Source organism: Lepidochelys olivacea (genome assembly GCF_965140295.1).
Source record: "Lepidochelys olivacea isolate rLepOli2 genome assembly, chromosome: 3".
Taxonomy (NCBI): domain Eukaryota; kingdom Metazoa; phylum Chordata; order Testudines; family Cheloniidae; genus Lepidochelys; species Lepidochelys olivacea.
In genome coordinates, this window is record NC_140413.1 from 174,788,106 (window position 1) to 174,803,028 (window position 14,923).

At 42.4% G+C, this 14,923-nt stretch overlaps 1 protein-coding gene across 1 annotated transcript in view; it reads left to right on the forward strand.

The window, feature by feature from the left end:
- CAMKMT (calmodulin-lysine N-methyltransferase) overlaps window positions 1-14,923 on the forward strand; it is a 340,626-nt gene that overhangs the window by 287,100 nt on the left and 38,603 nt on the right. The window contains exon 7 of the mRNA XM_084623065.1: window positions 6,396-6,462. Coding sequence (XP_084479191.1) covers window positions 6,396-6,462 — 67 coding nt within the window. The remainder of the gene's footprint in view (window positions 1-6,395; window positions 6,463-14,923) is intronic.

A 14,923-nucleotide genomic window follows, 5' to 3' on the forward strand; every position in this document is an offset into this window, starting at 1 on the left:
GGTTTGTTGTGCTCATTCCTTTTTACTGGCTGAGTAACAATTGATATAAAGAAAGACAGCATGGGGTATATTAAAAAAAAAGTCTCCACCATGAGTAATTAAAAACCAGAAAGATATAACATTTCTTGAATGAAACTAAAATTTTTCCTATAATAAATTCCACACTTCCTTCTTGGATTAAAAAAAAAGTACATGTTGGTAGAGAGAAAGCAGCAAGTACAGTGATATATATTTGTCTAATGGTTAAGTGTTCAGAGAATCCATTTTTTAATGTTCCATGTTATCGAAAGTACAGCAGTAAACCAAATAATTAACTCCCTCTCAACATTTATTCTTTTTGCTAGATTTTTTGTACCGAACATGCTTTCATATATTAACCATTTACAATATGTCCAATATAGATATATTTTCATAGTATTCACAGTATATACTATTACATGCACAGTACCATTATTACAACTAACTTATAACTACCTATACATTATCCACATACTCTAATCAATTATCAGTTTGGCATTATTTATCTTAATGTAAGGTTATAAAACCACTCTCCTCTATGTACTATTTTATTATATTTCTTGTATTATATTAGAATAAATCATTATTATGCCATCCTAATATGTACACAGAATTCAGAAAATTGAACTGTCCTTTGGCTAAGTGAGAGAGAAAGTGAGCATGATTTGTGGCCACATTATATGTCTACAGTAGTACAAGAACTGATGTATATAGTGAATATTAATATCTGTTAGAAACTGAGAGGATAAAGTGGAAGGTATTTTTTTTCCTTGGTGATCTTTAAATTTGCTTTTGCAGGAAGAATAGTTGTTCAATTTTTGGCCACTGCAATGTCACAATTATTTAGATTTATGATTTGTATGTACGTGAACACTAGCATAATGAGTACTTATTTTTTCATTAAATTAAACTCTGTTGTGGATTATTTAAAAAAATGAAATTTGCAATTATGTAAGGTTGTTAAAATGGGAGACATGGCAGTGCAAGAATATTAGCCAGCAGCCTTTAAAAACACTTATGTTCTCAGAGGTAACTCAGCCAGCTATAATTGCCTAAAATACTTCAACAATTTCATGGAGAATAACAGCCAATCACAAATCATTTCCTTTACAACTTGAAAAATGCTCCATAAAAATGCCCCTTTTCTCAAAAACGGAGGGTTTTAGTTATGAATCCTAGATTGTTTCTAAATTCTAAATGTTTACATTAGTGATCTGATGCCGGGCAATTGCAGTATCCTGTGTTGTTTCATGTAACTGTATTATATCACACTTCTAGCCATGTGTCATTGTGGAAATAAAAAATATGAGGGGGAAAAAGGTTTTCAAAACGAACGTAGCAAAATAAGTTGATGTTTGACAAAAGTATGGCTAGTTAACCAAAAAAAACAAAAACAAAAAACCTTATACCATGAAGAGTTTCAGTTTGGTTTTAGTAATAATCACCTCTGCAAATATCTCATTTAACAGATCCTGTAAGTACATCTGAACTTTTACGAAATTGTTGAAGTCTTCTGCATCAAGGGTATGAACTGATATGTGCTAAAACATTCACTCATTGCATTGAATTAAATGATCAAAGTGTTTTTTGTTCCTCAAAAGGATATCAGTTAATATCACCTAATTAAGGAAGTTAAGTGCCCACACTTTTTCTTGGAAATACCTTATATTTTCTAAAATCCTACAAGACGTCTTAAAGTCTGTACTGACTCTGTTAGCCTTTCAGAGAAGTGCTTGCTGAAAGCTTCTAAAAAGTTCCCCCCCCCACCCCCCGCCCCATTTAAACAGTTGGTACTCTGGAGCTCAGCGTTCAAAGTGCTCCTATTGTACTGCATTTTACAATGTCTTTAATATAGCAGGGTGCCAAAGTGAAGCAGATTTAAAACTTTACAGTGTAGGAGGAATGTGCTCCTGGAAGAGTGCGTAATAAAATGTATGTTGAATGTTATGTATTTTAATGGACTTCACTGATAGTTTTATGTTCTGTCTTATGGTAATTTTATTTTTGCATTCTTTGCTATAGTAACTAACTATAAAACAATTATAGACAAAATTCTGATCTGTTACATCCATGCCATCCCCACTGAAATCAGGGGATTTCTATTGGAGTAACTGAGAACAAAATCTAGCCCCAAATGTCCAAAATTACCAAAAGTAATGATTTATTTCTCATAACTTTTATGATAGTTTTGGTATATTTTAGTAATTTATTGTACCAAGTTATATTAACATTGCTAAATTATTGTTTCCTTTTCTGGATTCTGCTCTTCAGGAATGGTTAATGTCTAGTATTTTGCTTTATTATTGAGGTATTATTGATTAAAATAACCTTATTTTAAAAATTACTGTTTACATCTTCCCTTTAAATTTCTTAGGAATTTTAAATTACATGGCAGTCATACTATAATATCCAAAAATTACTTTCCAAAAAGTAAAAGTGGTTGTCAACAAAAAGAAAAAAAAAATCACTGTCAGAAACCAGGAAATCACCAAGCAAGCCTGCTAATTATTCCTAATGGGCAAGATGAGCACATTAAGAAACAAATGAATACATCAGTGAAATGTAATTGAAAATCGACCTGGCAATAGTGCATTGCATCTGAGTATCTGCCTTTGTATTATCATCATCATCATAATTATTGTTGTTGTTGTTATTGCAATTCAGTGAGCGTAACTAACTGCCTTGCTTTGTGTATTCTTAAGCTTTTGAGGATCTGATTTTTCTTTTAATTTCTGACACCATTCATATTATTTTCCAAACTGTTACATGTCTGTTTTTGGCTGGTAGATGAGGAATTCACTCTGTATATTGTGAATGCTTATATTAGCATAGTATATTCATATGTTATTAGACTATTACATGACTAACTTCCTTAAAATTAAACAAAGGTGTTGGTCTGTCACTCTTCACCATACATGTACATTTGAAGTATTATCCACTTTTATATAAAAATATATTTAAAGTGATAAATGAGCTTATGACATGAGGTGCTGAGAATTTTTAAAATCCTAAATGATCCTCTGACATATACAATTAACTCATTTAAAAGGTTTCATCCATTGTGCTTATCACAGGTAGCTCCAAATTGTGTAATAGATCATAACACAGGGGTGGCCAACCTGAGCCTGAGAAGGAGCCAGAATTTACCAATGTACGTTGCCAAAGAGCCACAGTAATACGCCAGCAGCCCCCCGATCAGCTCCCCCGGCTCCCAGCGCCTCCCGCCCACCAGCAGCCCTGCCCTCCCTCCCCATACCTCCCGATCAGCTGTTTCCTGGTGTGCAGGAGGCTTTGCGGGGGAGGAGCGAGAGCACAGCAGGCTCAGGGGAGGGGGCGGGAAGGAGTGGAGTGGGGGCAGGGCCTGTGGCAGAGCCAGGGGTTGAGCAGCGAGCCCCCCCCCCGGGCACACTGGAAAGTTGGCGCCTGTCGCTCCAGCCCCGGAGTCGGTGCCTGTATAAGGAGCCGCCTATTAACTTCTGAAGAGCTGCATGTGGAGCCAGAGGTTGGCCACCCCGGTCATAACATATAATTATATGGAGAATGTGGGTACAAACTGGTTCCTGCAAAGACAGATTTCCTTGCTTTTGTCAGCTTCAGTCAGAACTTTATCCTTAATTTAGTATGAGTGTAGTTGTCGAATTAAAGTTCCTTTTTAATTCTATAAATAAAGATAATATAAAAAGAGAAAGGATTAGACCTTTCAAGGGAAAGTTAAAGAGGGACCTGAACTGGGTCATCGGATCTAAGCCCCTTTTTAAACTTTGGGGTGATATTGATCTCAATCTGTATTTTGCAGCTTGGGCCATATCTCTGTGATGAATCCAAACCAGAACACCAAATGCGAACCTCCTAAAACAGTTGGAAAGTTCGGAATCAGCTCAGAATTTCCAGATCCACAGATCAGGCCCATTTCTAAGAAAAGTAGCCAACTGATTCATTAATGTAATGTACCTTCCAGTTTTAGCTCTATTTCTCACTGTGCACTGATGACGTGAACTACTCTATCTAGAATTGTGTGACAAGCTTCAGTGCCTGAAAGTATCAGTAATACAAAGTGCTGACACGGTACACTGTAATGACCATTAAAATAATAAATAATAATGAAGTGTATGGATCTCTCAACAATCATGATAAATCTAGGTTATAAAGGCCAAGTTCAGCCTGAATCTCTTAAGATATGGGTTTGTATATGTATTTAAAATACATAATGTTAAAATGTTTACTAAAATTATTAATAGTTTTTTCAGAATTATATAAATTTACTGCACTGAGGCTAATTTATCAGCTGTATTATCTCTACTAACAAAATAACATGTTCTGCTTATGAGATTAGTCATGCCCTTCTTTTGCTCTACAGGTACATGCTGTACCTCATGGGATTCCATTGAATGCCATGGAAACACTTCAAACGGTGTGTCCAGACTGTGGAGAGGTTAATTTATAACACTCTTCGATCAACAGTTTTTTGATTTTCTGTTACACAAAATAAATGTCAATTGTCTTTACTTCCACATTATTCACTTAGAAATTTTTCCTAAAATATCTATTCCTGTATAGTCAGTATCATTAGGTAGGTTAATTATGTAATTTCAGGGGACATATTAGTTAGTCACTTCTTAATCATCAAAACATAGCATTATTTAATTTGCATGCAGAAAAGTTCACACTGAAAAATTCAACTACATATGTGAACTTCAGTAACATCTTTCTTTAGTACCACTGATTTGATTTTCTCCACTTTCTTCCATGACATAAGAATGGCCATACGGTCAGACCAACGGTCCATATAGCCCAGTATCCTGTCTCCGACAGTGGCCGGTAGTAGAGCGTCAGGGTGAGTGTACGGAACAGGGCAGCTGGAGTGATTCACCCCTGCCATCCCTTCCCGGCTTCTGACAGTCAGAGGTTTAGGGTCACCCTGAGCATGATGACATGTAACAAAAAAAGCCACCATTGTTTTGGTTCATTCATATAAACTGCCTGTGTGATTAGACATTTCTAACGTCCCTGTATATCTGAGCACCTTGCACTGGTCTTGCTTTGCTATGCTGATTTTAGTGATTATTGTAAGAGTGAGAAGTTATTTTAGAGGAGATTAATGCTTTTTGAACTGGATGCCAGTATCTATTAGGAACAGGGACAGGTCCTAACATTGATATTTGTGTCATATTTGTGAATGAATCAGATACATTGAGGTTCAGATATATTTTTGTTTGTCCTCCCAAGACTATTTCAGTACCTTGCCACCCCCATTCATTCCAACAGTACTCTTTACCACTAGCCACAAGTACCGTCCTAAGTTGTGGAGATTCTCCCTCCAACCAAAGAGGACTGGGTCAAGCTCCTTCTGAAATCAATCAGTGCCACTCCTTGTTTTGGTTAGCGGGGGACTGACTACGGGGGAATCAAAATCTGTGTCCTGAGTTTCCAGACTGGAAGAGGCTGAGAATGAAGCAAAGACAACACTCTTTTTCAGCCCATGTGCCACCTATTGCTCACAACAAACCAGAAACTCCACTGAGTATACGTCACTGTGCTCCTGCTGACTGCTCCGTTTTCACACAAAAAGAAAAGGAGGACTTGTGGCACCTTAGAGACTAACCAATTTATTTGAGCATGAGCTTTCGTGAGCTACAGCTCACTTCATCGGATGCATCCGATGAAGTGAGCTGTAGCTCACGAAAGCTCATGCTCATCGGATGCATCCGATGAAGTGAGCTGTAGCTCACGAAAGCTCATGCTCAAATAAATTGGTTAGTCTCTAAGGTGCCACAAGTACTCCTTTTCTTTTTGCGAATACAGACTAACACGGCTGTTACTCTGAAACGTTTTCACACAGACCATCACAGCCAGGAGCCAAATGCCTGGGTGTTGTTTCAGGGAGGAATTCAACGTCTTGAGCTCCTGAAGTGTCTGCCCAGTGAGCTACTTGCACATCTCAAGCTAAACAATGTTAAAAAAAAACCCATGCAAAATAAACAGCACATGGTCTGCTGTGCGGACCGGTCTGCGTCCATAGTATGTATCCCAAGAGGTATTATGGTTGTGCTGCTGCTGCTTCCTGTTTTTTGTTTTTGTTTTAAACTCGTAGTTAGCTTTACGAATACATAAGGCCTGAAAAACCCTTGTTTAAAACAACCCAGAAAAAGGATAGAGGATGGGCATGGATAAATTTGGTGAGTTACTGGCAAGGGCTATCAGAGTACTTCTGCCGTAGCGCTATACCTGCATTACTTCACTATGAACACAGATTATGGAAGACCTAATAGGTCAAAGACGCGATGAAGACATTAACAATTAGGGTAGGGGAAGTCCTTTTGATTAAATCATTATTTTTATGCTAATTTCATGGATGTTTCTTAACAAGTATGTTACAGATGTAAGTGACATCATCATCAGAAATCAAAATGCAGGAGTATTTAAGGCTCAGACTGTATCAAGCTGGTAAGATATTTTAAAAGCTGCTGATGAATTGTTTGTATAAAATTATACTGTGAAGTGAATGCAGAAATGTGAGTTATAATATCTCTATTGGCAAGGAAGATAACTGTACAGTATCAATTATCCAGGCTAGTAATTTGCGGTTCATGGGAAGGGAATTTATTACACTAAAGGAAGCATCAAGTCCTGAATTCTGGTACCATACCACTATTCAGGATGAGATTGTGTCCTTTAATTTAAGGAATTATGCTCCTGGGTGTAAAATAAATAAATAAATAAATAATCATAACATCTGCATGGTGGTCCCCAAATGTACATGTGGCCCTCACCTGTGAGGAGTCTTAGCAAAGAGCAATTATACATGAATAATACAGTACAGTTTTTGCTGACTGCATATATGTGTGTGTTTGTGTTTCCAGATATGCTGAGAACTCTGGAAAAAAATCTGAATTGAAATTGGGATAGTAGTACATAAAATATATTTATCTCAACTGAATTGCTTTTTGGCCTAGAGAGTACAATATAATTAATCTTGGCCACATGTGACATACTATTTTTCTTCCTTTTAATTTTTTAAAATATACAATATGTCTTTCAGCATTAGAAAGCTGTTCACTGGTTGAAAACTGCCTAGTTGTGAGGCATTCTGGTCAGTTGTACTGAATGTGGGGCAAGGAGTAAGGGTTAATATTTTCAAAAGCGCCTAAATCATTTAAGAGCCAATGCCTTATTTTCAAAAGACTCCTCCTCACTCCTACTGAAAGTCAGTAGGACTTAGGTTCCTAAGTGACTTTGGTGGTGTTGAAAATTTTACTCCAGGAATTCTTCCATTCTAATCTTGGTTGTGCCAATTCTTCTGCTGAGAGGTCTTAACCTCTCTGCCTCATTTTCCCTTACTCTATCAAATGTGCGTGGTATTGACTTACCTGACAGAAGTCTTCTGAGGATTAGCTAAAATACTTACAACGTTTTGATGTATGTCATTACAAAATTGCTAGATAATGTTTGGCACTATTAAAGAACTGTTTTTATTTTGAGTGCTTGCTCATGTCCATTCCATGCTAGATGTGTGCACACCATGTGCACAATTGCCATAGATTTTCCAGTGGTATCCATAGAGCATAGTGGTATCAGTGGTATCCGTAGGGCCAGCTCTAGCACCCTCAGTTCCTTCTTACCACCCATGACAGTTGCTGGAACTATCCTTGCTGTGGCAAGGCTTTTCTTTCCCACTGGTTGGACTTTCTTGGTCATATTCTGTATAGTTATCATAGTTAGTGTATATAGTTTTTAGAGTTAGTGTATATAGGAGTGATAGTATTTGTCCCTGTTGACAAGGGACTTTTCACCCCCAGGGCTGGGCATGCCCCGGTCCCCAGGCTTCAAGCTGTATGCCTTTTGCCGCAAGCTGGTGGCAGTTAGTTACCTGCACACTAGCTGTCTAACATGTCTGAGGGAGTCTTACCTCAGAGAGGTACCAGAATTGCAGGGACTTCATACCCTGTACCAAGAAGGACAGGGATATTCAACTGAAAGCCATTCTTTTGGAGGCAGGCCTCAGACCAGCCTCGGAGTTGAGCTGCTCCAAATCAGTGTCGAGTATTTCGGCATTTGTGTGAAGTGCTCCCCCGGCACCATGTTCTTCCCAGAACCGTTCTCCATCCCCAGTGCCAAGGAAGAAACATAAAAAACAGCGCACCGACAAAGGGCGTTCTTCAGTGCCGAAGAGAGACAAGCAGGGAAGGACTGGTGTGGTGAGACCCATGTTGGGTCACTTGTCCTCTCCTGAGCCGCTGATGGCTCCACAGACTCCACCTAGAGTGCCGAGTCTAGTAGGGGACCTGCCACCTACTCCGGGGAGCAGCTGTGGGGCCAGATGGTTGCTGGCCCCCTCAACACTGGAGGCCTTTTAGGCAGCGAAGGATCTGCTGTCTTTCCCAATCCTGCTGACCCCTCAAGGACCCTCGCCAGCTAACATTACCGAATTAGAAAGGAACAAGGTCCAGCAGGCCTCTTCCGGTGCAGGCCTTCTCCTCATTGTCCCTGGATGAGGCGGTTGTAGGCCCTAGTACCCAGCTCCCTCAAGACGACTTCCTGGCCCACCAGGACCTCCTGAAAAGAGTCACGGATAACTTGGGTCTGGAGATTAAAGAGCTTCAGGAGTTGGCGCACAGCCTGATTGACATCCTGGCTGCTGCTGCTCCCTCCAGAGTAGCCTTACCCATAAATGAAACAGTGTTAGGGCCCATTAATATACTGTGGAAGACCCCTTCTTCTCTGCTCCCCCACCTCAAAGAGAGCAGAGAAGAAATACTATATTCCAGCAAGCGGTTTTGACTATCTTTACTCACACCCTCCCCCAGGATCTCCAGTTGTGTTGGTGGTGAATGAGTGGGAAAGATGGGGCAGTTGAGCATTAATGTCAAAAATAAAGAAGCTAAGAGACTGGACCTGTTTGGATGGAAGGTTTATTCAATGGGCAGTCTCCAACTATGTATCTCCAACCAGCAGACTCTACTGGGGAGGTACGATTTTAATCTCTGGGATTCCCTGTCCAAATTTAAATACTCCCATCCACAGGAATCGAGGCTGGAATTTGTGGCCATCTTAGAGGAGGGCAAAACTGTGTCCAGGATCTCCCGTCAGGCGACTCTGAATGCAGCCGACTCAGCAGCCAGGACTGTGGCATCAGCAGTCACCATGAGGTGCTGTTTGTGGCTGCAATTGTCTGGCCTTCCTCAAAAGGTTCAGTAATCTGTCCAGGACCACCCTTTTGAGGGCTCCTCCTTGTTTTCTGATCAGACAGACTCGAAGCTCCATGGTCTCAAGGACAAAAGTTACACTTCATTCCTTAGGCCTTTACATACTACTAGCCTCCAGGAAGCATTCCAGGCCCTAGCAACATCCCAGGTTCATGGCATCTCCAAGGTAGGAGCCCTACAAAAAAAAGGGAAAAGGTTATAAAAAATGACAACCCCTCCCACCTATCTCTGCCTCCCAGTTGGGCTCTCAAAGATATTCCAGTGGGTCCAGGCAGGCCTTCTGAAGGTATGTCTGACTGCATTATACCAGTCTCAGCACTGGATCCATCCCCTCTTTTGTTTTTGGACCACCTGTTGCCCTCCAGCCCAGTGTGGTCATAGACCGTTGGGTACTGAGTACAGTAACAGTCAGTTACACCCTTCAGTTTTCATCCAACCCCCTGTCCCTCTTCAGGGACCCTTCTCACAAGCAGCTTCTCATCTAAGAGATACAAGCCCTCCTATGTGTGAGTGTCGTGGAGGAGGTTCTTTGAGACTTGAGAGGGAAGGGGTTTTACACTCAATGTTCCCTAATCCCAAAGGCCCATGGGGGTGGGGGCGGGGAGAGGCTACAGCCCATCCTGGATCTGTGTTGCCTCAACAAATATCTCAAGAAACTGAGGTTTTGTATGGTCTCTTTGGTCCATCATTTCCTCTCTGGATCGAGGAGACTGGTATGCCACCCTTGACTTAAAGGACGCCTATTTCCACATCTCTATCTTCCGCGGTCATAGAAAATTTCTCAGGTTCATAGTGGAACAACACAACTACCAATTCACCGCTCTTCCCTCCGGTCTATCGGCAGCCCCCTGGGTCTTCACAAAGTGTATGGCGGTGGTGGCAGCCTTCCTCAGGCATTGAAGTGTGCAACTTTACCCATACCTCGACAACTGGCTGATCAAAGGTCAGTTGCAGGATCAGGTGCAGCACAGCATCAGCACAGTACCAGGCCGCCTTCCAGATGCTGCGTCTGTTGATAAATGAGCAGAAGTCAGCCCTGGTCCTGGATCAGAGAATAGAGTTCATCGGGGCAGTGCTCGATCCAAACCAGGCCAACGCCTGCCTACTGGAAGCCTGTTTCCAAGCTATGTCGAACCTGAGTTCCAAGGTCACAATCCACTCACTAGTGACTGCTCGGGTCTGCCTCAAGCTGCTGGATCACATGGTGGCATGGTGCAGCATGCAAGGCTAGTCTCAGACTCTTTCAGTTGTGGCCGGCTTAAGTCTACATCCTAAGCAGACACCTCCTGGACTGGATACTCACGATTCCGCTTCCGGTCCTCGCTTCGCTGACGTGGTGGAGAGATTCAGAATCTGTAATGAAAGGGGTACCCTTTGCTGCCCCTCATACGTTGGTAACCTTAGTCTTAGATGCGTCAGACCTGGGGTGGGGAGTCTTTGGCACTTTGGCAGTCTCAGGACTTGGGGCCTCTGTTCCCAGACAGAACTCTCCCTGCATATGAATGTTAGGGAACTCAGGGCGATATGCTTGGCTTGCCAGGTCTTCATTCCCCAGATCTCAGGCATAGCAGTGCAGCTCTTGACAGACAACACAGCATCAGTGTTTTGTATCAAAAAGCAGGGAGGGACTCTCACAGGTCAGTGTATACGAAGCTGTGATTTTCCTTACTATCCTCTGGCATGGAGTGGTAAGGGTAAGGATGCAGCACATGATGCTATGTGGAATGTTAGGGAGATGTAGGGGGCTGTTAAACTGGAGTTCTCCATTAACTGAAAAGGGAGGCAAGCCTGTGATTATTGGACCTGAAGATCAACAAGAGTGTGCAGTATCTGTGTTTGCTGCCTGAGAAGCCCCATAATGTCCTGGCGCATCTCTTGCTCAGACTCTTGAGCCTTTCTCCTATTGGATCTTTCCTTCTTTATGCTGCCTGCCATATTTGTCCTCTATTCATGGTCTGATGCAGCACTGATTTGCAGGATCTCACTGGTCATGTTGTCCCTTGTCCACACAGTCCAGCAGCTGCACATAAAACACACACATATATCATTGGATTTACAATCATGACAGAACGGGAAAAATAAATTCCTTTCCTTATTTCAAGAAAAATTTTAAATCAGACATGCTTATTGATACTTCCGCTTTGAAGCATCTCTGCACAACACCATTCTCCAGCACCAGCCATGGTGAATATGGCCTTCCAGAGGAGGTGGGGGAAAATGAGGAGGGAATTTTTCAGTTGCATGAAACAATGAAATTTTGGCCCTTATTTCCATGGGTAAAGAACATAAGAACAGCCATACTGGGTTAGACCAATGGTCCATCTAGCCCACTATCCTATCTTCTGACAGTGGTCAATGCCAGATTTATATAGTGGTATTATGATATTTACCATCTTATTATCTATCCCTTTCCTAATGGTTCCTAACATTCTATTACGTTTTTTGACTGATGCTGCATGTTGAGTGGATGTTTTCAGAGAACTATCCACAATGACTCCAAGATCTCTTTCTTGAGTGGTAACAGCTAATTTTAGGCCCCATCATTTTGTATGATTTATTGTGATTTCATTTTCCAGTGTGCATTACTTTGCGTTTATCAACATTGAATTTCACCTGCCATTTTGTTGCCCGGTCATCCAGTTTTGTGAGATCCCTTTGTAATTCTTTGCAGTCTGCTTTGGACTTAACTATCTTGAGTAATTTTGTATCATCTCCAACTTTGCCACCTCACTGTTTACCCCTTTTTCCAGATCATTTCTGAGTATGTTGGACAGCATTGGTCCCAGTACGGACCCCTGAGGGACACTACTGTTTACCTGTATCCATTCTGAAAGCTGACCATTTAGTCTTAGCCTTTGTTTCCTGTCTTTTAACCAGTTACTGATCCATGAGAGGTCCTTCCCTCTTATTCCAAGACTGCTTACTTTGCTTAAGAGCCTTTGGTGAGGGACCTTATCAAAGGCTTTCTGAAAGTCCAAGTACAATATATCCACTGGATCACCCTTGTTCACATGTTTTTGACCCCCTCAGAGAAATCTTATGGATTGGAGAGGCATGATTTCACTTTTCAAAAGCTGTTTTGACTTCCCCAACAAATTGTGTACAAGAACAGGGCAGTGGCACTGAGTACTGGCACCTTTGTCCACATGTGGTGGTGGTGATTTTAGCTGATATCTGACTCCTGAGGGTAATAAAGGCACAGAGAGCCCAGCTGTTGCTGGCATCCTGAAGCCAGCCAGTTCCATATGCCACTAGCCTATTTATTACAATAGTGCCTGTCTAAGTCACTGTGGCATGGTGTGAGGAAAATATTCTAACTTGTAGGAAGCAGTAAGACTGCCTCCCTAGAAACCTTTGTGAGAGGATTGCAGAGTTTCATTGAGAATTTTTGGGAGGATACAAAGGACATCCCTATGTACTGTGACAAAGTTCCTCCTCTGCCTTGGTGGGTTCTGTGCTTTCTGGCGGATTTGCTCGCCTCAGAGGTTTATGGAAGTCCTCAGTTTGGTTCCTTTTGTTAGTGGCACAAACCTGCCAGTCACTCGGCTAACCTCGTCACTGGCCAGCATGGGGAAAAGGAGGAGAACAATCCCCGCAGTCTCTGCTGGCCAACCTAATGGGTCGGGGGACAGGCCAGAGACCTTCCCCTCTGGTGGGACCGACAGTCCAGATCAACTCCTCTTATATCAAATAGGGAGTTGGGGGGATGGGGGCAACCCGGGCCCGCTCTCTACTCTGGGTTCCAGCCCAGGGCTCTGTGGATTGCAGATGTCTATAGTGTCTCCTGTAACAGCTGTGTGACAGCTACAACTCCCTGGGCTACTTCCCCATGGCCTCCTCCCAACACCTTCTTTGTCCTCACCGCAGGACCTCCCTCCTGATGTCTAATAATGCTTGTACTTCTCAACTTCTTGTGCACCTCTTGCTCCCAGCTCCTCGCAGGCACCTCATTAACTGAAGTCCTTTTTAAAACCAGGTGCCGTGAATAGCCTGTCTGTCCTAATTGATTCTGGTAGCTTCTTAATTGGCTCCAGGTGTCCTAATTAGCCTGCCTTAATTGGTTCCAGCAACTTCCTGATTATTCTGGAACAGCCTGTTATCTTACTCAGGGAAAAGGGATCTGCTTAATCTGGGGCTAATATAACTACCTTCTATCACTCTCCTGTTGCCATTTGGCCTGACCCTGTCACAGTACATAAACAAACTGCTCTGCATGGCTCCACCTCCTCTGTCCAACCCTTCAGGGGAAAGGAAAGCAGATAACAACTCTACCTCTGTTTGTTGTACCACTACCTCGCCTTGTATGAGTAGAACAATGAAAAGTCAACACCTGTGTACTGATAACTTGGGGTTGGGCCGGGTGCCATCTTTACATTTAAACAGTGTAGGGAAATCCATGCACACACTTACTCAAGATTTCTTCCACTTCACCAGGCTTGTCCAGGCTTCATCAGACTGGCTAGATTGTAGTGAAGTCTCAAACAGGACCTGTCTTGTTGCATAACTTGAACCTCTGCCATGTGTTTCTCTCCTCATCCTCCTCTTCTTCCTCCATGCTGTTCACAGCAGAGGGCCCCTTGGAGGTATCCATAGTGGTCTGTGGGGTGCTTGTGGGGTGTCTGCCAAGTATAGCATGCAGCATTATAAAAGCGGCAGGTCTGTGGCTCGGCACCAGACCAATTCTTGTCCTCCCTGTGCTTAAGGTAAGCCTGAAGCAGTTTGCATTCATGCAGCACTGCTGCTTAACCCTGACCTACCTGGTTGCCTGCTTCTCCTGGACAATCTTTTCATAGATGTCCACATCTACAGCTGGTCCATAGCTGTTCCTGCACCTCCTGTCTACTCCATGCAGGAGTACATCTAGTCCATGGAGCCAGCATGGTCAGCTGGGCAGTTGCACACAACAAGGGAGGGCTGCTAGATATGAACGCCAAGTTGGGCAATCAGGAAAAGGCATTTCAAAGGTACACTGAGGTTTTAAAAGGGGATGGGGTGGCTTCTGGTCTCCATGACTCCTGCACAGCAGAGTTCGCAATTGTGACCAAATCGATCACTGTTGGGCATTATGGGACAGCTGCTGGAGGGCTGTTAAGGTCAGTATAGTGACTCAATATCTACACTCACACTGTGTCAACCTCAGTAGGTTGACCATGGCTCAACACTGTTTGAGGAGGTGATGTTACTGCATTGCTGTAATGGAGGGCTTTCATTGGCTGGAGACAAATTTGAGCATACACACATGCCCAAAGAGAGCAACACAAGATGACTTATATTGACCTACCTTTGTAGTATAGACCAGGCCAGACCGACATAAACTAAACTGAAAAAAGGCACTGTTATTCTGGAATAAATGTGTCCACACAGGGAGTTGTAATGGTATAATAACTGTAGTGGCCTAAATTCACACCTTAGTTTATACTGATATAACTTTCCTGTGCAGACAAGCCCTTAGGGTAGGCACATGCAATTGATAGCTAGAAATTATTTACATTCATTAGGATGTAAATACACACAGCTTAGGTATATCTGTGCATTACCACAATTGCTTGCGAAACAGAGCTAGCAGATGCACATCCCAGAGATAATCTTTTAGGTTCCAAACCTTGAAGATGCTAAGCATCTCCTGTGAACACTCTTAAACACTCAACTCCTCTTGGGATGGGCTCCTTCATATGGTATGTCTGGCCATAGGATGATCCATT